At 42.0% G+C, this 21,096-nt stretch overlaps 3 protein-coding genes and 1 long non-coding RNA gene across 6 annotated transcripts in view; 2 read left to right on the top strand and 2 right to left on the bottom strand.

Moving 5' to 3' along the window:
- Positions 1-234: 234 nt before the first annotated feature.
- LOC103970029 (uncharacterized) lies at positions 235-9,203 on the top strand. Of its 2 annotated transcripts, XR_010492664.1 has the most exons (3): positions 235-347; positions 429-536; positions 8,784-9,203. It is a non-coding gene; the product is annotated as an uncharacterized LOC103970029 (long non-coding RNA). The 2 variants fall into 2 exon arrangements; XR_670616.3 differs by lacking the exon at positions 235-347 and having other exon boundaries at positions 355-536.
- Positions 9,204-9,953: 750 nt separating this feature from the next.
- On the bottom strand, positions 9,954-12,378 carry LOC135627655 (pentatricopeptide repeat-containing protein At5g46580, chloroplastic-like). The gene has a single exon (XM_065133790.1). It carries the CDS (start codon positions 12,376-12,378, stop codon positions 10,165-10,167), a length of 2,214 nt encoding a protein of 737 aa, XP_064989862.1. The 3' UTR covers positions 9,954-10,164.
- Positions 12,379-12,555: 177 nt separating this feature from the next.
- Positions 12,556-20,064, top strand: LOC135627658 (acetylornithine deacetylase-like). Its single transcript, XM_065133798.1, has 10 exons — positions 12,556-12,953; positions 13,056-13,300; positions 13,392-13,500; positions 14,050-14,188; positions 14,331-14,388; positions 18,562-18,579; positions 18,695-18,817; positions 19,081-19,237; positions 19,310-19,343; positions 19,778-20,064. The coding sequence occupies exons 1-10, from the start codon at positions 12,612-12,614 to the stop codon at positions 19,888-19,890; spliced, it is 1,338 nt and encodes a 445-aa protein (XP_064989870.1). The 5' UTR covers positions 12,556-12,611; the 3' UTR covers positions 19,891-20,064.
- A 362-nt stretch (positions 20,065-20,426) lies between these two features.
- The window catches only part of LOC135627656 (uncharacterized), a 3,362-nt gene continuing 2,692 nt past the window's right edge, over positions 20,427-21,096 (bottom strand). For both annotated transcript variants that reach the window (XM_065133791.1, XM_065133792.1), the window contains 2 exons: positions 20,932-21,020; positions 20,427-20,851 (listed from right to left, as the gene is read on the bottom strand). In XM_065133791.1, coding sequence (XP_064989863.1) covers positions 20,702-20,851; positions 20,932-21,020 — 239 coding nt within the window. In that variant the 3' untranslated portion in view covers positions 20,427-20,701. The remainder of the gene's footprint in view (positions 20,852-20,931; positions 21,021-21,096) is intronic.

Raw genomic sequence — 21,096 nt, 5'->3', positions numbered from 1 at the left:
AAAGCTAAATGATGAGGAACGGGAGCCAATTCCCAGTGTGTGTGTGTGTCTTGTTGCAGCTGCACGTTTACCAAAGGCGACAGGTGGGGCCCAGCTATGACCTTCTCGAATAGGAACGGGCCCAATTACATACGGCCACGTTAACAAGTTGCTTTCGAACAAACCTACCAATAACATTTTTCTGCCACCGTCGACACAAGCTTGCTTCCGGCCGCGGTGCGAGACACCATCCCTGCTGTCGGTTTGCCGATTATAACAAGACGTCCGGACCTACCTTCCTGGTGATCGATGGTAGATGTGGGTCCCGCGGGTTGTGTCGGTCGCAGATGAGCGGGTAGACGATTACGGCAAGTCTCGGGGCTCATGAATTTATAATGCTTATCCACTTCCGACAATGGCCACTCGACCCCGTAATACTACCATTTCAGGTCGTCAGCCCCAGTTAGACCAACAGCTTCTTCCTGTCCCCGATCGCAGGGAGCAGGGAGCAGGGAGCAGGGCATCGTCATCACCGCCCTCATCCGAGCGACGACGAGGTACGCCCCTTCGATCCATCGTCGCCCCTATTCGGCTTCGATCTTTTTTTTTTGCCCCTCCTTTTGGTTTCTTTTTCTTCTCTTTTTCCCTATATGTTATCTTTGTCGGTTTAAATCTTCTTGGAAAGGATCAGGTTCGATGTGTGCAGCGATCTCTTCCGAAATCCATGCCCGAAGATTCTAGTTTTCTTGTTGTATGATGGTGATCGTCGGTTTGTTATCTGTTCTTGATGATTCATTGTCTCTTTTATAGAGCCGGTCCAATCTTCATTCTTGCAACTTCTTTCAATTTCTTCTTCTGGTCAATGTATCTGTTGGATGTAGTGGTCCAGCAAAGGGTACCTCGATGGATTTGAACGAGTGGTGGAGGATTTCAACTTCCGGGGAGGATCAGTTTGATCCTAAGAGATTTTTCTACTTCGATATTAGGATCATGTAATAGGGTTTCGGAAACCCCTCCGATTCTTGGGTTTATACGGGTTCTTATTCTTTAATTGTTTGCCGTTGCAACATAACTTGCACAATATGAACAGGATTCTCAAGATCGATGGTATTATCCAGGTTCTTGGTCTTTAATTGTTTGGCCTTGACTTGCACAATTTGCTCATGATTCTCAAGATGGAGATGGTTGTGGAGTGTAGCGTCCCTTGCATGATTTGAAATAGTAGTACCATAAGATAAGCCAAGACTTTTGAAACAGTGGAGATCACGAAGCTGTAACTATACTTTAGTCTTGGTCGAGCTCAATATTTGCACACCTGCGTTTGTTTGTTGAACGTCTCAACTCATTTCCGAGACTTACTTCTCTTCCCATTTCAGACTGCACGACCATATGCATCTGGAAAGAGCTCTATGCGTGCATCAGTATCTAACACCAATTTGCTTGCTCATTGAGATGTTAAATGCCCGCCAGACACATGAATTCTTCTTGCAGCTTCCAATTATATTATCTAGTCTAGAGGCACTTTGCTTTAATATCTAATTTTCAGTAAGACACTAGTTTCATCAATCATAATTGAACGTTGCTTGAGATTTGGATTTGGGTTTGAGAGCCAGTTAGGAAGACTCTTGATCATTAGTGACTTCTTAGCCATTAGAAGTTTTCCTCCCTATTAAGGCCTTAGGAAAAACATCTTCTTTAGAGTGGATCATATAGATGACAGTAGAACTTTTGGTTCGACTTTCACATTTGTTGGGGTTAAATAACGAAAATTTGTCTTGGTCTTTGGTGATATGATTTTTTTTTTTTTCATTGACGTCAACTTATAAAAGGGGTTTAATCCCAGTATTCTAATTACCTGTTGGTAGATTTTTCAGAGAATTATAAATATTATGCAAAAAATAAAATTCTGCTGACAGCAACATGGACTGTAAACTTCTAACTAGCTAAAATTGTTTGCATTATTGATGTCTTCTTTGATCACCTCATATACTAGAAAAACATCTCAGGATGCATTGTTATCACAGTGCATCAATATTCGTTCGAATGTGATAACTAATCAATTAAGTTGATTAGTTTGATCCACTAGTCTAACATACTTAAACCCGTGTTAATGATAACACAATGTGGGACTCAAGTCTTTTTTTCACTTTCGATATGGGACTAAATTAGGGATGTTATAATTTTATCCACAGTAGTGATGCACATGTGATCCAATCCAATTGTGACTTTATACTATGATGTGTCCTTAGTTGTATCCATAAGTAATCATTTCGTACTCATGCCCCTCACTACGCCTAATGCTAGTTTAATTTTGTAACCATTTGTCGTGATCCATTTTGATGGAATGACTGACTCATTATCATTAGTTTTATAAAATTGTGGGAGGATAACTAGGTAAGCTGGTTGATATGATATGTTCCAAATCCTCTTAGTGCAGACTTTTCTCTCATATGGCATCCTTTTGTTCAGGATCTCACTAGCAGTTACTAAGATTGGTTTTCTTCTAGATTTGTTATTTATCATATTTTACTACAGAACATCAAGGAGCCACGTAGTTTCAATAATTTTGAATCAACTACATTGATCTTTTACCATCACTAAGTTTTCTTTCTGATCCTGTTCTGACAAACTAAAACATAATTATTCTGCAAATAGTTCTCATATAGGAATGATTATAAGGCCGACACCTCAACACCACATGACTGACACTTTGGTGCTAGGTGGTTGAAAACCTCGATACAAAGTGGCAAACACTTTCAGAGCCACATGGTTGACACCTTGATGCCAGGCTATCACGGACGATCATTGTGCGCCCACAACACCTTCGTAAATGGACCATTCGTCACCTATGTTTGTTTGTACAATTGTTTGACAGCATGTTTTGCCTTGTTTTTGTGTGTGTTTGTTTGAATTTTTGTAAGCAGAAGCAATTTATGAAGTTGCACAACGATTGCTTGCCATATTGGGCAAAATTGTCCCAAAATGGCCTAGTTTTCGTGTACCATGATTTGTTTTATGTAGGTTGTAGTGTGGTGCAAAACGTCAACCATCTCAGCCCTTTGTAGCCACCCAGGTGGCACAAGACTAGATGGGGCTTTGGGATAGTGTTTGGATAAAAAGTTTGCATGTAAAGTACGTGGACTTGCCTTACACTTTGACTCCCGATTGAGCGGCCATTTGCGGACTTACAACTGTTCTTTTACCTTCTAAAGTCCTTGTTTTGCCTTCCTCCGTTTTTTCTCTCTTTTTGCTTACCAAGTGTTTGCTAAATTATAGGTAAGCAGCCCTTTTTTTCGAGACGTTAGGACTCGTTTGTCTCTCGTTTTCTAAATTTAATCAACTTCCTTTTGCAGGTCCTTTGAGACTTATACTCTTAGGCTGACCCTTTGTAAAAAGATATTACAAGTGTGTCTTATGACTTAGGTAGTTCCAACTAAGCCTGTGACATTTGATATTAAAGAGGGCAAGCGATTTGATCAACTAATGAAGATTCACACTCTCTCCATGGTGTAGCTCCGTTATGCATCAAGTAAGATGGTTTAAGCGGGACTATTGTCCCAAGCAACCATAGGTGGGTTGCAAGTGCGAACTCGCTCTCAAGCTACTAAAGTCACTTGAGGAGTGCGATAGCCAAAACGACAAGCGAGAAGCTAGCAATTCTCTGAGTGGAGGAAGCTCATTTTAGAGTGCCAACTGTGAAGTAAAAGAATCATAAGGAGAGGCTTGCGATAATGAAAACCCACCTCAATGTCTTCGAAGTGAGCTTAGAGAAACTTTGCCAAGGCTAAAGAAGGCTCCTTAGGGTAAAGAATTCGCAAGAGGAGACGAAATCTTAGATCGACATATCGTGGAGTCCCGAGTCGATCGATTAACGAAAGACACACAAGAGTCCATGCAACACCTATAAGTTGTCGCGGTGGATCTATTAGGAAGAATTATGGTGCTCATGAGAGCATTTTATGTGGGAGGGCAACACCTACATTGCTCCACCATAACACTTGAGGGCAACTGAGCCGCATTGCCACGGGGATGCTAGAGATATGAAGGAACTTGAGAACTTTTTATTCGATATGGAACAATACTTTTGGGCCACGAGGCTTGATTATGTATAAACCAGAGTTTCGATATCAACCATGTATCTGATGGGGATACAAAACTCTTGTGGCAAACATAGTGGGAAAAGATCCAATAAGGTCGGTGCTGAGCGGTTACATGGGAAGACTGGAAGCGGGAGTTGCAAACTCAGTTCCTACCTAATAACACTGAGTTCGTCGCACGACAGAAACTTAGACAACTCTGCCAAAACACTTCTATTTGGTACTATATGAAGTAGTTCTCAACATTGATGCTGGACATGCAAAGTTCAAAATGCAAAGCCCTAAAGCCCTAAAGCCCGAATGCCCGAGAGAAGAAGACTACTACTGAACAGAAGAGGATGAGTTCAAAAAAGAGGCAAAGTTCAAAATGAAAAGCCCTAAAGCCCGAAAAATGCTTCTTGTGTGGCGGGTCGCACTTGGTAAGAGAGTCCCCACAAAAGGAGGTGCTCAATGTGCTAATAGCATCAATCCATCCCCCCATTTGGACAAGAACAAGACTATCACCCTTAGTTAAGCAGCTTAGAATCTAGTAGCCATGATGAAGAGTCGCAAGGACTCCACATAAGAGCAATGCGTTTGTTGCATGTGTTGTGGGGTGAAGTGGACGAGCACGCGAAGACAAGGCAACACAAAATAGGGAGCAACGAGCTTATGTATGTAGACATCAAGCTCAATGGCCGAATAATCTGTGCGATGGTGGACATGAATACTACCCACAATTTTATCATCGATAAGGAAGTAAGGCAACTAGGGCTGAATTTGGAGAAGAGCCCAAGTCGAATGAAGGTTGTGAACTTGGAGAACAATAGATATTTGGGTTAGCAAAGGGTGTCCCTATCAAAATCGGAACGTGGAGCGGAAGCACTAACTTAATGACAGTGTCGTTAGATGACTTCCAAGTGATTCTTAGAATGAAGTTCATGCATACGACCAACATAGTGCCAATGTTGTTCCTAAACTCTTTGTGCCTGATGGGCGACAATGACTCTTAAGTGGTTCCAGTTTCTTGAGGAGGAACTAAGGACCTGCAACAACTCTTAGTGTTACAATGGAAGAAAGGGGTGCGCAAGGGAGAACTAACTTTCGTAGCTGCAATAAAGTTAGATTTACTTGATAAGGAGATCGCTCAAGAACCTATGGTGGTGGCGAACGTTTTGAAGGAGTCTGTGGATGTTATGCCACTTGAGACCTCCAAACCGCATGGTCCCCTTGAGTTGGTAGAGCTCAGGAAGCAATTAGATGAATTGCGAAGCAAAGGTCTCATTTATAGTTCTAAAGCACCTACTTTCTTAGAATGCGATTTGTGCTGAGGAGGGACAATATTACACTGAATTACTTTCAAACTCAAAAGAAAATCTCCCTAAAGTACGCACGATGGTAGGACCTCTTAGTTGAGTTTGACATGACAATGGAGTACAAGCTCTGAAGAGCAAATGTCGTGGCCAATGCCTTGAGCAGAAAAGTGGCGTTAGTGAATATAGTGCAACCGGAAGGCGGAGGTCAAGCGATTTAGTTAGAATTCAACTTCCTTTCCAAGATTAGGGATGGATTGTATAATGAGTCTCGGGTAGTAACCTTGATGCAACTGATTAAGGAAAGCAAGACATGATGATCTTAAGTCGAAGAGGGACTCATTTATATTGGCGTTAACACTTAAGAGAGTATCACGGTCCCTTTGGATAGGGCGTCCCAGTATTCACAGAACTCTGGCTCTCATGGAGAGGGCCTTCTATTGGTAAAAAATGGGGACCAATATGGTGGAGTATATTCGGACGTGCCTCACATGCCAATGGTGCAACGAACGCTAGTGGGTCTTTTAGAGCCTTTGCCCATACTAGAGAAGCCATAGTAGAGCATTTACTTGGACTTCGTATGAAGCTTGTTGGCGATAAGGAGACTTGGATCGATACTTGTGATGATCGATTGGTCTTCAAAGCATGCAACACTCATTGTTGCACCCCTATGATGCTTAGTAGAGGAGGCAGCCAAGTTGATGATGAAGAATGTGGTGAAGCATTAGGGAGTTCCGGACAACATAATTAGTGACTAAGATGTGCGATTCTTGAGACTGTTTTGGACCGAGTTATTAAGTTGTTAGGACCCAAGCTATACTTCTTCATAAGCCTCTATCCCTGACGGATGACCAAACTGAAAGAATAAACTCACTCTTTGAGCAATACCTTCGGCATTACGTGAGTGCCAACCAACGAGATTGTGTAAAGTTGTTGGACATAGCCTAATCCTCCTACAACCAACTTATAGTGAAACTCTGTATCCAACAAGAGTCCATTCAACAACAGCCGTCAACTTCTCACACTTTGATGATCAGGTATATTGTGAGTAGTCCATCAACATATCACTTTGTAAAGGAATGATATCGAAATACATATTTTGCGTGGACATACTTGGAGAAGTCAACCAAAAAGATAAAAAAGTGAGCAGATTTATGAAGGTAGCTACGATAGTTCAAGATTGGAGACTTGGTGCTGGTGAAGCTCCAACTAGCATCACTCATATTCTTCAGGCAGAAATTGCACAAGGGATTGATGCACAAATATGAAGGGTCATTCCTAATCATCAACAAGGTAGGCAATATCACCTACAAGTTGCAGCTTTCGACATGGCTCAAAATTCACAATGTATTCTACATGAGGAACTTGAAAGCCTATTACGCAGATCCGCAATATGCTTCTAGAGATGTTTCAACTCGGCTACCCCCATCTAAGCCTCTTTTGAAAAGCAAGTTGAAGCCATTCTACTAGATCGTAGGACAAAGCTACCTAATGGAGCAGAGCAGATCGAGTACTTAACGAAGTGACAAAAGCTTCGCAAAATGAGAAGCCAATTGGGAGCTCGAAGACGTCCTATATCGTGAAAAAGCAATCATTAAAGCTTACCAACAATCGTCGAAGAGGGCATCTATAGATTAAGCGGGAGAGAATGTCATGGATGGTCGTCGCATGCCATTAACACCTTCGTTAACGGACTATTTATCGCTTATATTTGCTTGTACAATTGTTTGACAACGTGTTTTGCTTTATTTCTGTGTATTTTTTGCTTGGTTTTGTTTAACAGAAGCAGTTTGTGAAGCTGCACAACGATCACTCGTCAAATTAGGCAAAATTACTCAAAAATGATTCAGTTTTTGTGTGCCATGACATGTATTTTGTAGGTTATGGTGTGATGCAAAACATCAGCTGTCTTGGCCCCTTGATGCCATGGTAATGTTGGGTTATGTTTAGATAAACAAGTTTGCATATAAAGTGTACGAGAACTTGCCTTTTATCCCGACACTTGAGTGAGCGGTCATTTGTGGACTTGTGATTGTTCTTTTGCTTTCTAAAATCCTTGTTTTTATTTCATTTCTTTTCTCTTTTTGCACACCAAGTGTTTGCTAAATTGCTTGCAAGCTATCTTTTTTTGCGAGACATAGGGACTTATCTATCGCTTGTTATCTAAATTTAATCAACTTTCTTTTACATGTCCTTCTGGACCTGTATGAGGTTGCTCTTAGGCTGATCTTTGCAGATTGATATTGCAAGGGTACTTCACAACTTACGCAAGTCTAGCTAAGTTTATGATAAGGCATCGGACACCCCTATGCCAAGTGGTTAACACCTCGGCATTGAGTAGTCGAAACCTTTGGCACCATGCAGTTGGCACCTTGATGCTAGGGATCGGTGTCACATGGTTAATGCCTCATATCCATATGGTCAACACCTAAGCACATGGCTGAGCAGGCCGGACGTTACCACGTTTTGGGTTCGACGTACCACGATCGCATTTAAGTTTGAAAGAAGTGTACCACCTTCTTTATAACGAACGTGTACTACATAGTTAATGACACTTGAAGGTCACTGTTAAAGGGCTCTTCTGGTGCATTTTGAGATGGACTTTTTTCGATTGATAAGGCTAGTTGAATCCTCTAAATCCATTACTGACTTAAGATTCGAAGGGGCCTCGTCAAGAATATCCCCAACATAGTTTTGTAAGTCGCGGGATAACTTGGAAGTGAATGAAGATAAATTGGTTAGTAAATCATGGGATAAAGGTGGAGGACCCCAGTTGGCTTCGAATCATCATCCAACTTTGACAACCAAAATTTTACTTAACAAGTTCATTTAGTTGGAGACTCTAGGTATGGTGAGGATGGTAGGCACCCATTTGACTATTTTCCTAAATGAACGGCTAAAGTTGCCATTGGCCTTGCATGCCTAATTACAAATCTTAAAACTGCAGCACTGTGTAGTTTACAAAATCGTGACACATAAGCTTTGTAATAGAGATGGCATGCTCTCTAACATTACTGATGATGTATTAATTTCGTCTTACAATTTGTTAAGTTATATTAGTTATAGGATTGTTCAGGATGTGAAATCGACATTTATCTTCTACGAGGTTCTTCAGGTTGTGGAAATAAAATTTTCTTATCTTTCATGGCTTTGAACTGACTAAATCCTTTTGCTATGGTTATAGAGGATATAGAAGTTACATATTCTTCATATATCAATTGACAAATAATTTTGCTTTTATAAAAAGTACTTGATAGTAGTTCACAGGTTATCAGGAACTGGGTTAGATATGACAGATGTTTGACGAAGCCAAGAAAAATTGGCTTTACTTGCATGCGATGGTTAATAACAATGTATTTTGAACAAATTTTCTAAAATATAATTTCTCTGGTGAAATACTTTGTTCTTTTTTCAGATCGATTGGCTCTCCATGGACTCTGTGACACCCAAGACAGAGGCTACAAAAGAACAGACTGTAGAATTACTGATAGCAATCTCCCAATCCGTTCCAAGAATGAACCTCACATCAAATCCGTCACCTATGAACTCAACCATTGTTATCATGGCCAGTGAAAAGGAAAATGAAGATGCTGAGAAATACAGATCTAAGCTGATCTCTATCTCCTATACACAGTCTCCTGATGTTCAACGACCACCATCTTTAGAAAATTGTGGCAGTTAAATGGGAAGTTGCAATGACCTAAGGGCATCTGAATTTCTGTGTCTTGTAATCTATGCTGCTTGTTTACTTGCCACTATCAATAGGATAAACTTGTTGTCAAGATCTGCCATGATGTTCAAAGTAATTTAAGAAGAAACTTGGATATGCCAGCTATGAAGTGACTCCTTTTGGAAACACTGTTATACTGTCCTCGTAGCTCATCACTTGCAAGTTAATCTGATCGCAAGACCAGGATTTAATCCTCGTTTTTCTTGCATAAGGTTCGTCTTCTTTGCTACTCTGGAATATTTGTGCAGTTCATCAATCTACATTTGGTACATCTCTCGTTTGGCTGCTGAATCACAAAGCATTATTGATTGACAGCACAATATGTTTTGAAACCATTATTTGACCAAATTATATATGTTTTTGTCCATTGGATCTGAAATCGTGAGACAATATGACAGCACGATGTGTTTTTCTTGCTACATTAGCAATTTGTGAGCTGAGTATTCCTTTTAATCTGATGCCTTGACTGCCAAGAACAATAATGGTGATGATTGACTACGTACGCTACTAACACTCTCCTAGTTCTTTCAGGAAAATCTTAGATTTTTTTGAGGTTGGTCAATTTCTTATGTTTGCATGTGTATGAGATTAGCCACATTAGAATCATGCCACTGTGATGTTAAAGTGTGAGAAGGATGAATGGACTGGAGGCTGCTGAACTGGTGAAAATTAACATCCTCAACTTGGTCTCGACACCCTTTGATCATACAAAGATAAGTAGCTAATGTGAAATTTCTTCATGTTTTGGCTAATGTGATATATCTTACAATCATTTTTTCTAGTCTCATATTTTGGCTAGAAAAACTAGTTTTAGATTTAAATGATGAAATGAAAAGACATCAGGAACAGAGGAAATTGCGTTTGAACTGCCACAGTGGTAATTAATTCTATTATGAATCTTGACCTTGTGCCCCAGATTGATTAAACATACAGCATTTGCATTTCAAACATGTTCTTCTTGCATGGGAACTTCATCAGCATTGACAAAAACTTTGAAATACAGAAGAAATTAACACATAACAATAATATATTCGTGAACTATCAGACCGGGGGGGTGCCTTACACCCTATGCATTGACAACTGCAGGTGAAAATGTGGCCCGTAACCATGAGACCAGATCCTCTTTGGAAGCAACAAAACTACCACACTTGTCCTCAACCTGCCGGAAGGGTGCAGCCACTTGGTTCAAATGCGAGGTAAAAGAGCTGGCCAATCCCTGAGAGAACTTGTGAGTTCCTGAGCCAGTATAGACGGAGAAGGAAAAAGGCAATACTTCCTCCTCCTCCACCACCGAATCCCATAAACTCTTCATCCACTCTTCGAAAGCAGTTTTAGCTGCGCCCACCGACAACGATCGAAGGTCTAGTGACCACTCCTCCGACTTCCTTGCATGCAAACCAGGATACAACCCATAAAGGTTTCCCAGATGCAGAAGCTCGTTGGCCCTCCGGGAAGGATGCCCCTGATTCCTGCATATATCTATCAAGCAGTTGCAGAATGGTCTGCGCACTTCGACGGCAGCCTCATTCATTATCCCTCGGAACTCGTCCTTGATCTCGCCAAAGCCAACTTGTTCATCGCGGAGCATCTTCAGCAGCCCAACCAGCCTGTTGTTCGCCTTCTTCAGGCAACCCAGCACCATGTCGGTCTCCCCCCCTTCTTCACACACAGCTGCGACCGAGAGCAAGCACCCGCACAGCCGATCATCGGGTCGTATGCCCCTCTCCGTTGCCGTCTCGAACACCCTCACGGCGTCCCCGATCCTTCTGGCTTTCCCCAGGCATTGGATCAAGCAAGTGCAGCTCATCACGTTTAGCTCCACCCCCTTCTCCAGCATTTCTTCGAACATCTTCACGGCTCTGTCGGGCTTTCCACCGCTCCCGTATATATTGATCATCGCCGTGTAGCTCCAACTGTCCGGTCGAGCGTACCGATCCGGCCGCCGCATATCCTCGAACAGCTTCTCCGCCTCCTCCTCCAATCCAAGATCTGCGCACATGCTAAGCAACGTATTGTAGAGGATGAAGTCCATGGGCCATCTGTTGCTCTTCATCCGCTCCCACAACTCCAACGCGTCCCTGCTCCACCTTGCCTTGCCGTAGATCTTGATCAGGGAGGTGAGCGTCTTCTCGTTCGGCGACAGCCCTGCCGCGACCATCTCCTCGAACAGGCTCCTAGCCAGGCCGGGCTTCCCGGCCTTGCCAGTCGCCTGGATCAGGGTGTTGTAGACCACGGCGTTCGGTTTCACGCCCAGGTCCTTCATCTCCTTGAGCACGTAGCGGATCCCATCGTAGTCGCCCGCCTCCCCGAACATCTTGCCGAGCACCGAGAAGGCGACGGCGTCGGGGCGCCATCCACTGGCGCAGGCGCGCTCGTAGAGGGTAACGACCTCCTCCCGGTGGCCCAGCCGAGCGTAGACATCGAGGACGGCGGAGTAGGTGACCTCGTCAGGCATGAGGCCGGTGCGGTACATGCGCTCGAACCAACGAAGGGCGCCGTCGAAGCGGCGGCAGCGCTTGGCGGCGGTGATGATGGTGGAGTAGGTGATATTATCAAGCGGGACGGAGGCGTCGATCATCTCACCGGCGAGGCGCTCGACGTGGTGCCACTGGTGGCCAGCGCGGAGGGATTTGAGGACGACGTTGTAGAAAATGGTGTCGAGGGGGAAGTCGGGGAGGGACCTGAGGAAGTCGAGGAACTGGAGAGACTTCTGCCAGGAGCGAAGGGAGTTGAGGAGTAGGAGGGCGTCGTCGCGGGAGGGGGAATGACCAGGGGGGAAGGCAGCGGAGAGGGCAGAGGGGAGGTCGGGGGAGAGACGGAGGGTGCGGGAGAGTGCGGTTAGGGGGCGGAGGGAGGGGTTGTGCGAGAAGGGTGGGCGGGGTTGGCGGCGGAGGGCGAGGACGGTGGGCCGGGGCTTGGATGGATTGGTCCAGGTGGGCTTTGCAGGAAGCCGAGGAGGAGGGGCAACGGTGGCTGAGGGTGATGTGGGTTGGGAGGTGAGGAGGGTGAGGGAGAGAGGGAGGAGTTGGTCGGAGAGGGAGGAGGAGGATGGGGTCTGGTCGGCAGTTGGGCTGCTTGCAGTCACAGCCGAGGTTTTAGAGGAGTGGCAGAGGAAGGTGGCGGGGGGTTTAAGTGGGGAGAAAAGAGGGTGGGGAATGGAGATAGTGGGAGATGTGGAAGCACAGAGTAGTACCATCGCCGCCCGCAGCGGAGGAGAGGTAGCGTAGCAGCAGCGATGAAGGGAGGAGGTCTTCTGATCTATCCTCGCACAGGACACCATCTGTCGCTTATCGTCGTTGGAAATATCTAATATTCAACATGATATGTGATCCGAATCCGACAACGAAGGCATCCAAAGCGATGTTTGGACACTGAGATTTCCTGTCGGATTCGGGTTTTAGGTCACCTTTTGACTCTTGCGTAGATCACAAGTTCGCGTTCAGAATCTCTCTCGCATTCGCCTGATGCTTTAAATCTTTCTCGCGTTTCCTCCGTGGAATCCAATACCTTGCCATGGCGTCTTCTTCCTCAACGTTTGCTCTGAAGGAGGTGCTGGGCGAGCTCGATCGCGGCTCCTACGTCACCCTCCTCTCCAAGATCATCGGCGAGGCCCGCCACGTCCAGAACAATCCCCCGGATTTGATCCCCAAGGAGGACCGCGTCGCCCGCCACGTCCTCGACTCCCTCCTCCCCCTCAGCACCTCCACCGGCGGCGGCCCCCTCGTCGTCTCCCACATCGCCTACGCTGAGGGCCGCGGCAACGTCATCGTCGAGTACCCTGGCTCCGACCCTGCCCGCATCATCTCCTTCGTTGGCTGCCACATGGACGTCGTCACTGCCGATCCCACCGACTGGGTCCGCGCCTTCTTTTCTCGCTGATCCCAATGCTTCCTTTTTCTTGTTCGAAATCCTAATTCTAATCTAAAGTATTGATTCTTTTTCCCCTTCCTTCCGTAGGAGTTCGATCCCTTTTCACTGAGCGTGGATGGGGATAAGCTTCGGGGCCGGGGGACTACCGACTGCCTTGGGCACGTGGCGCTGGTGACGCAGCTGATGCGAAGGCTTGGGGAGACGAAGCCTGAACTTAAGAACACTGTGGTGGCCGTGTTCATTGCAAACGAGGAAAACTCGTCAGTGTTGGGGGTCGGTGTGGATGCCCTGGTCAAAGATGGGTTGCTTGATAAGCTAAAGGCCGGACCTTTGTAAGTTGTGGTTGTTTCCGTCATTTGGGTTGTTATTGTTGTCTTTCCTTTGGTTCTTTTTCCCGGTTCAATGTGTTGGTTTACCCTGTAGGTTCTGGATCGATACGGCAGATAAGCAACCCTGTATTGGTACTGGGGGAATGATAGCATGGAGGCTGCGGGCTACTGGGAAACTTTTCCACAGTGGTCTCCCGCACAAGGTACTGTCAGCTACATAAAATATCCAAATCAGGACTAATGATAGTCTTGTTGCAGTCTTTTTATAGCATAAAATGCTCCTTTGTCTAGGTAATATCTTTGTTTTGGCTGGAAGATTTCTGAGAAATCACAAAAAGACAAGTAACTCCTTATTTTTATGGAGACTGTTGATCAAGAAGGGAACACTATGGCATTTAATTTGAGCCATTGCCTATTTGAGGAAGGTTCTACCGAGGAATATATTATTCATGTTCACCAAATTAATAACTCTAAAATTTGCACATTAAGAGTAGTTATAAATAACTATCTCCAGTACTCTGTTGGAAAAAGAGAGATACATAATGAGATCAGATTTCTATAAGTGTAGAATACTTGGACACTAATAAACCCAATTTTAACAACCATTTTTAGAAAGTTATCTCTGAGATTTTTCCCATTTTACAAATCTATAGATATCAATGAGGAGATGTATTTAAATAGATTCCATGAGTGGTAAATGTTCAACTGATATTCTATGAAAGCCGACTTATTCTTCTAAATGAATACTGCAGGCAATCAATCCATTGGAGTTGGCCATGGAAGCCTTTAAAGAGATTCAGCTGAGATTTTACATGGACTTCCCTCCACATCCCAAAGAAGAGGTTTATGGATTTGCCACACCTTCAACAATGAAACCAACCCAATGGAGTTGTAAGTCCAGAACCCTAACTCGTATTAACTTCCTCATCAAAGCCATAGTAAATTAGTGGGAGTTGTAAGTTCCTAATGCTGACAGGACACAAGCAATTTTTACATGATTCGTTGTATGCTTCTTATATATGGTGCATTGCAGATCCTGGAGGTGGCATCAATCAGATTCCAGCTGAATGTACAATATCAGGAGATGTGAGGCATGTTCTTTTTTCATACTGAAATGTGAAGGGTTTCATGTGCCTTTTATGACTAGATGTGTAGACTATACCTTCTCTAGAAACACCTAAGAGTCAACTTGTCCTGTTGTTTATATTTTGGTCTTTCAATGATATAAGATAGTACTGGTTTCTGATTTTGGGTTATGCTTTTATCCTATCACAGTTATTTGTTGATGTATTGCTTTTGCCATATCAGCTAATCGTTTCTAAATCCCTTTCAAAACCAGTGATTTCAATAGGCGCTCGGGCGAGGCGAGGCGAGGCCCGTGCGCCTCGCTTCATGTCCAAGCGCCTCACTTCAACGAGGCACCGCCTAGGCGCTCGCCTGAGCCCAGGCGCCGAGCGCTTCGGGCGAGTGCCCGGGTTAAACCAGGCGACCGAACCAGTGTTTTACGTCTGGTTCGGTCTCCAGTGCTTTAGTTGGTTCAATCGAACCAACTAAATCACTGATAGGCTCCCTCTCACGATTTTCCCGACTTCCCCAACCCTAACACTCGCGATTTTGCCGTCGAGATTTCTTCTCCGCTGTCGCTGCTCTCTGCTGCCGCTACCACTGTCGCTACTCGCCGCTGCCACAATCGTCGCTCATCTCTGTTGTCGTCGCTCGCAGCTCCCGCTCCCACTCCCACTCCCGCTGCCGCTCGTAGCTCCTGCTCCCACTCCCGCTATCGCTCACCGCTCCCGCTCTCGCTCCCGCTACTACTGTCGTTGCCTTAGCAGCCTCGGTCTTCTCACACTCTTCTCACTATATTGTTAATAGTATATTAACAGTATACTGCTAACTGTATACTAATAATAGTATTTTTATTTATTAGATTAATAATATATTATTTTGATTTTAATACTAATAATTTTTATTTATTTAAAATTATTGTTAGGTTTCAGAATAAATGGCAAGTATATAGAGCAACTCAATAGATTTGATGTAAAATTTTATTGTTTTGATTTTTGAGACTTTTTATTAATATGACATTATGATTTTGTACTCGATTTTCTTAATTTAATAACATATTTTTTATTTAAATAAATATATTAATTATATTTTATATTTTTATATTTTAGCGTCTCGCTTCGCTCGGGCGAGCGCCTAGTGCTTTTTAAATCACTGTTCAAAACTCAAACCTACTAGTAAAGTGGTATGCTTGTACAAGGTCTTCCATTTAGATTTAAAATTGTTTAAATCTATCTTGTACAATATCCCTTCTTTCAAAGTAATAAATCTATCTTCTTTCTTTATCATTAACTATAAGGTGTTGAGAGATGACATCTCAAGGACTTGAAGGGACACATCTTTTAAATTTTCAAGTCTTGTAAGCTTGTATGGAGGACATCTAGTTCTCTAGATTTCTCCTGTACAGTATAAGTTTGATTTAAGAAATATTAACTTTGTGGTTGTTTTGGGGTCTGTCCATTCGTGCTTGTGTCAATGTTGTTTGATTCTAAGTAAAAACATTGTAGGTAGTCTTAAGTAGGTAGCCTTGAGTGTGTCTAGATATGGCTCCGGTTACAAACTTGTGTTTCAGCAGGTGATAAGGTTAAAAAGATAAGGGTAGGAAGTGTTTGGGGTATATTCATCAAATATAAAGCACTTGGATTGCCTTAGGAGAAGATCTAAAAGCAATAAATGATAATATTTATTTTATCTATTTTTAATTATATTTGATTAACAACTTATATAGAGGGAGTAGAAAGGTTTTGAACTCTATATGTAAGATATGTTAAAGATAAAGTGATTTCGTATCTTAATCTAGAAAAAAATTATCAATATTATGGAGTCATGATTCCAAATATTTTGTGCCATGACTCCAAATATTAGGAATATTTGATTTTTATAAACTTCTGAATTGCTTAGGTGCCAGAGTGGGTATCTCAGGATTTATGCAAGGTTTTTTCCACTAAATTGATAAGACCCCTAGGGTTTTATCAAAGATTAGGGGTTTTATCAAAGAAGAAGAGGAAAGAAAGGGAATGATCACTTCGAGGGGATCGACCTCTTAGGATTTGACAAAGGCTAGAATAATATTTCATAGATGATGAAAAGAAACATATACATCCATATTTATAGAGTTCCACCCCTGAGTCCATCAGGACTTGGACTCTTAATAAAATAAATAAATCTCAAATAAGTTTTTATCCGACTCCTACTGGAGTAGAAAAACTTAATAAAACATGATTTAAAGCTTGAAAAATAAAAGGGATCCTAATAGTTCCTCTCCCTTCAAATCAACCTTGTCCTCAAAATTGAGCGGCATCAAACTCTTGGAGCTTCTCTTTCAGCACTTCAGTCACAGGATATCTGCGGCGCATCACAACTCGTTTATCAAGTAAGTAGGGTCTCCACTTCGTGATAGTGTAAGCAATGAGCCGACCTTTCGGTGTAGAAATCATTGCAGTCTTCTGAAGAACCCTCACCATTCGATGGCTAGTGGCAATTGTGACCTTACTTCCACGTCTTCCCTTTAGGATCATCTGCTTTCCATTAATAAAAAATTTCATGATTAGTTTAGAAAAATTCCAAGAAACATCACTCAAGGTTGATAACCATTCAATTCCAAGTACCATTTCGAAGTTTTCCAAGGGTAGCAAAAAGAAATCCTCTCTCTCCAAGGAACCATAACCCTGATTTAATTGAGTCATAATCTAATTAACTTTATTTGATTTGCACTCATAATCTAGTTAAGACTTTCTTTAAATCTCGACCTCCACTTTTAATCAAGATATATTCCTAACCTAATTAGAAGGGATACCATATCTAAGGTAAATTATCAAAATGCCCTTAATTAATTTTAACCTTGATTTAGTTAAGAAATCTCCAAAATAAACCCTAGGTAGAAAACTGGGTATAACACCTAATTACCTTAAAATTTTGCAAAGAAGAAGCTTGAGGTGAATTCATGAAGGCCAACTAATTGTCAGACAAATTAGCCTGCTTGTTTATTGGTGCTCATACAACCAATAAGCAATGCTTGAAACTTCATAGTTCTCAAAGGAGTCTGCATGAAGAAATAACTGGCATGTGTTCTTTAGATTTAAAATAGTATATGAAAGAAGCAAAAAATAATTCTTTAATTAGTCAAGCATGGTAGTTTCTACATGCCGTTAGACGGTCCAGAAGGTATGACACATGGTGTCCTGGCCTTCTATGACATCCATGTTATTCTCAGAGAGCAGAACCAGGACCGCGACCAAGAGTTTTCTCAGCTCAGAGAGGCCTGTGCAGCCTTGCATCAGAAATTAAGAGACCTTGCCCAGGTTGGGCTCTTATGGACTTAACGACTGACTCCAGTCATGTGAACAGCGGTAGTCCCTCAAACCTTGTCTATATTGTGGTTTCCAAGGTTTTGCCTGTTGGCTAGATTACCAACAAGCAACCCCTCCATGTCTATATATAAATCCTTTTCATGGGCTTCAGAGCACATTCTGTTTTAGTCGATGCCTTCGTTTAACATTACTTCCAAACCTTGAGTACCAAAAAGTACCATGCAGAAAGCTATTGTGGTGCCATTTTGATGGTGCTTGTCTTGCATGTCTTGTACCTTGGAGATTCATCTTTTTCCTTCCTGTGGTCTAGTCAACTCTGTTAAGAAGAGAAGGTGCCACACATCTGTTCATCTTGTCAATGCAACAAAACTATTCATTTAGAATTACCATAGATGGACTAAAGGATTATCTTATGTAGTTGAAAATGCTATTTGGATGAAAACTTTGAGGTCAGATATGAGGGCTGGAATGGAATGAAAGGCAAACTTTTGCTACAATGTATAGCTTAGCAGGCTTTTTCCACTTCATGTGACTGAGGTGAATATCCAAGTTGGATTTCACTTTGGAGAGACAATGGAATAGGCTTCTCCTGGTTGTTGATTGTGATATGAGCCCTACATGCACATAAAAATTATCCATTATAAGACAGAAAAGATGCACACATGGTTCCCACAGTGTCTATTTTTGCTCTTCATGGTCACCATGATGGCATCACGATGGTGCCAATGCATCAACAGTTTAAAATATATACGAGTACAGAAAGTACTGTTGTTGTGACACTCTTTTCAGTGATTGCTATTTTATGCTCCACCTGATAATTTTGACATTCTTCATCTGGAATATTTGGTTGTTAAAACATGGCATTTGACACGTTGTTCCCTTTTATTGCAGATTAACTCCTTTCTACAAGTGAGTTCATCTCTCTTTACATTAATCCTTTTACTACATCTTTTTTCCCTTGAATATAATTCATCATTTGTAAAAAGAAGTTTAGGAAATGGAAGATATTCTCTTTTTTATGCAGTGTTACAGATGTCGTCAAGAAGTTAGAGGAATATGTAGACGATATAAATGCCAACATAGAGAAGTTGGGCATGCGTGGACCTGTTTCAAAATATGTTCTTCCAGATGAAAATTTGAGGGGAAGGTGAAGATTTACTTCTATGAAGCAATATATTTCTTCCAAAGGAAATTATAGTTTGTATCATTAATATGAATGATAATTGTTTTCCCTTTGCTACAAATTAATATGCCTGGATCTTTGGTGCATGCTCGATCTAGTGTGCATCAGGCTGAGATTTATTATACCCTGAAAGCTTAGCATGTGGTCTTTCTAGTTCTCTGTTTCAACTTGGGTTTGTACATTTAGAAGATTGCTTACTGGAGTGCATATCTTTCGGTGCTTTGTAGGCTTACAATCACTTTTGATGAGGCTATGACCTCCGGAGTTGCTTGTAATCTTGATTCTCGTGGATTCCGTGTTTTGTGCAAAGCAACAGAGGAAGTACTTGGTCACGTGAAGCCTTACTCGATAACTGGAAGTCTGCCCTTGATTCGAGAATTGCAGGTTTGGATTCTTTTTTCCTTTATACCCTTCACTAGTTCTGATTACAAAATGACATTGTTTTCTTGTTGCCAGGATGAAGGTTTTGATGTTCAGACTTCTGGATATGGTAATGTGTGTTTTGTTAAAACTTAAAAAGAATATTTTGAATTTTGGTTTCATTTTTTAGTAGAACCTGATTAAGCTATCTATCTTATGGAAATTATTCAGATATATCATTGTACTACTCACTCCTATTTTTCGTTCTTTATAGTGAATTAGTTATGATAAAGTATTTAGACGAAATAACAAGTGACAAAACTTGGTTTTTTTTGTTTGCGACATTTTCAGTTCACTGCTTAGCTTTTTTTGCTTCTGTTAGAATTGAAACTTCTGTCAACATATTGCTGTAAAAGAGGAACATTATTTGTACATGTATTTTTTTTATAATTCCCCAGAATACAGTATTATCCCAAGGATCTTACTGACTTCTTCGGGTCTTTAGACTAACACCCCTAGTTGATGGTTTATTGCTAATAATTTTCTGCAACCATGTTCTTTCAGGGATAATGGCTACATACCATGCCAGGAATGAGTACTGCTTATTTTCGGACATGTGCCAGGGTTTTCAGGTGTTTGTGAGCATCATTTCCCAGTTGGAAGCAGATAGTAATTGACCAACAGACCCATCTTCCCAATGTATTCAAGGTTTATCAGTTGGATAATTGACTCATTTTGGCACGATATTAATCAGATAGAATGCTGCTTGAATTATGTTATTATCTGCTTATAGGATAATTAACCTTCTTGCCTATGCTTGTGGAATAATCAATGTTCCTTTCTTTGAGTTATGCTCAGCCTTCGTTCACTATGTTCAGGATGAACATACGAGGTAGCAGATGCCAAACATACTTGTCAATCAAATAGAATGTATTATCACCTGATAATTTCATTCGCCCCCCCCCCCAGATGAAATCAGATGCTAAATCTAGAATGAATGGCTTGGTAAGCATCAAGAAGGTTTCTTCTTTATCCTTCTACCGATATGCTTCGACGCGTGCTGCTGCTGCTGCAGCTGCAGTTGGTATGTGAAGATAACATTTGGAATGCATGTCGACGGGGACTTGTGTTGCAAGTTTTTGGGCTGACCGATCTCTGTGAAGTCCATCAATTTGCACTTAATTGATCCATTAATGCAAATCGAACCGCTACGTCTCCAGCCAAACTAGCGCCTGCATTTTTGATGTTGACACAGTATATACATACAGACACAAATATCCCTAGATCGTACATTTCCTAGTTGACTACTTTTTATTTACTGAAGTGATTATAGCAAGAGTTGCAGATAGATTACTACATCCCGCTTCATTATTTCAACTTTTTCTACTCCTTCAGTTAGAGTTCCAGCATACGAATGTCCCTTGCTGGTAGGAGCAAAAAGCTTCGGGTTCATCCTTTCTTGCCATGTCAAAAATATTTCTCTTTGGTCTACAAATTGTTGTTCTTCGTTTCCACCCGTACTTGCTGGATCCTTTGACGAAGCTTACGCCTGTGATCATGAATTTTGCAGAGTCCATGCCCCAGTACAACAGCAGAATATATCCCATGCGTGATCATAGGTGCGAGAATATTATCCGTCTGTAGATTCATCACATCACTCAGTTCACAAATGTTATGAGAGAAAGATGAAGAGAACCAAAGTGGGGGAGCTTTTCTACCTGAATCCATTCAAATCCAAGGTAGAGAGCCAACAATCCTTCTAAAAGTGGAGAATATATCTTCTTCATCTGCCTTCTCTCAAACCAAGCTGCATAATATGCAATAATAATATGATCAAATTTACCAATGCTACTGATAGAATAATTCCTTCTCTTTTTTCCATT

This window comes from Musa acuminata, chromosome BXJ2-11 (genome assembly GCF_036884655.1).
Source record: "Musa acuminata AAA Group cultivar baxijiao chromosome BXJ2-11, Cavendish_Baxijiao_AAA, whole genome shotgun sequence".
Lineage (NCBI taxonomy): Eukaryota > Viridiplantae > Streptophyta > Magnoliopsida > Zingiberales > Musaceae > Musa > Musa acuminata.
Note: the sequence above shows the minus strand (reverse complement) of the source record. Positions and strands in the feature narration are given on the sequence as shown.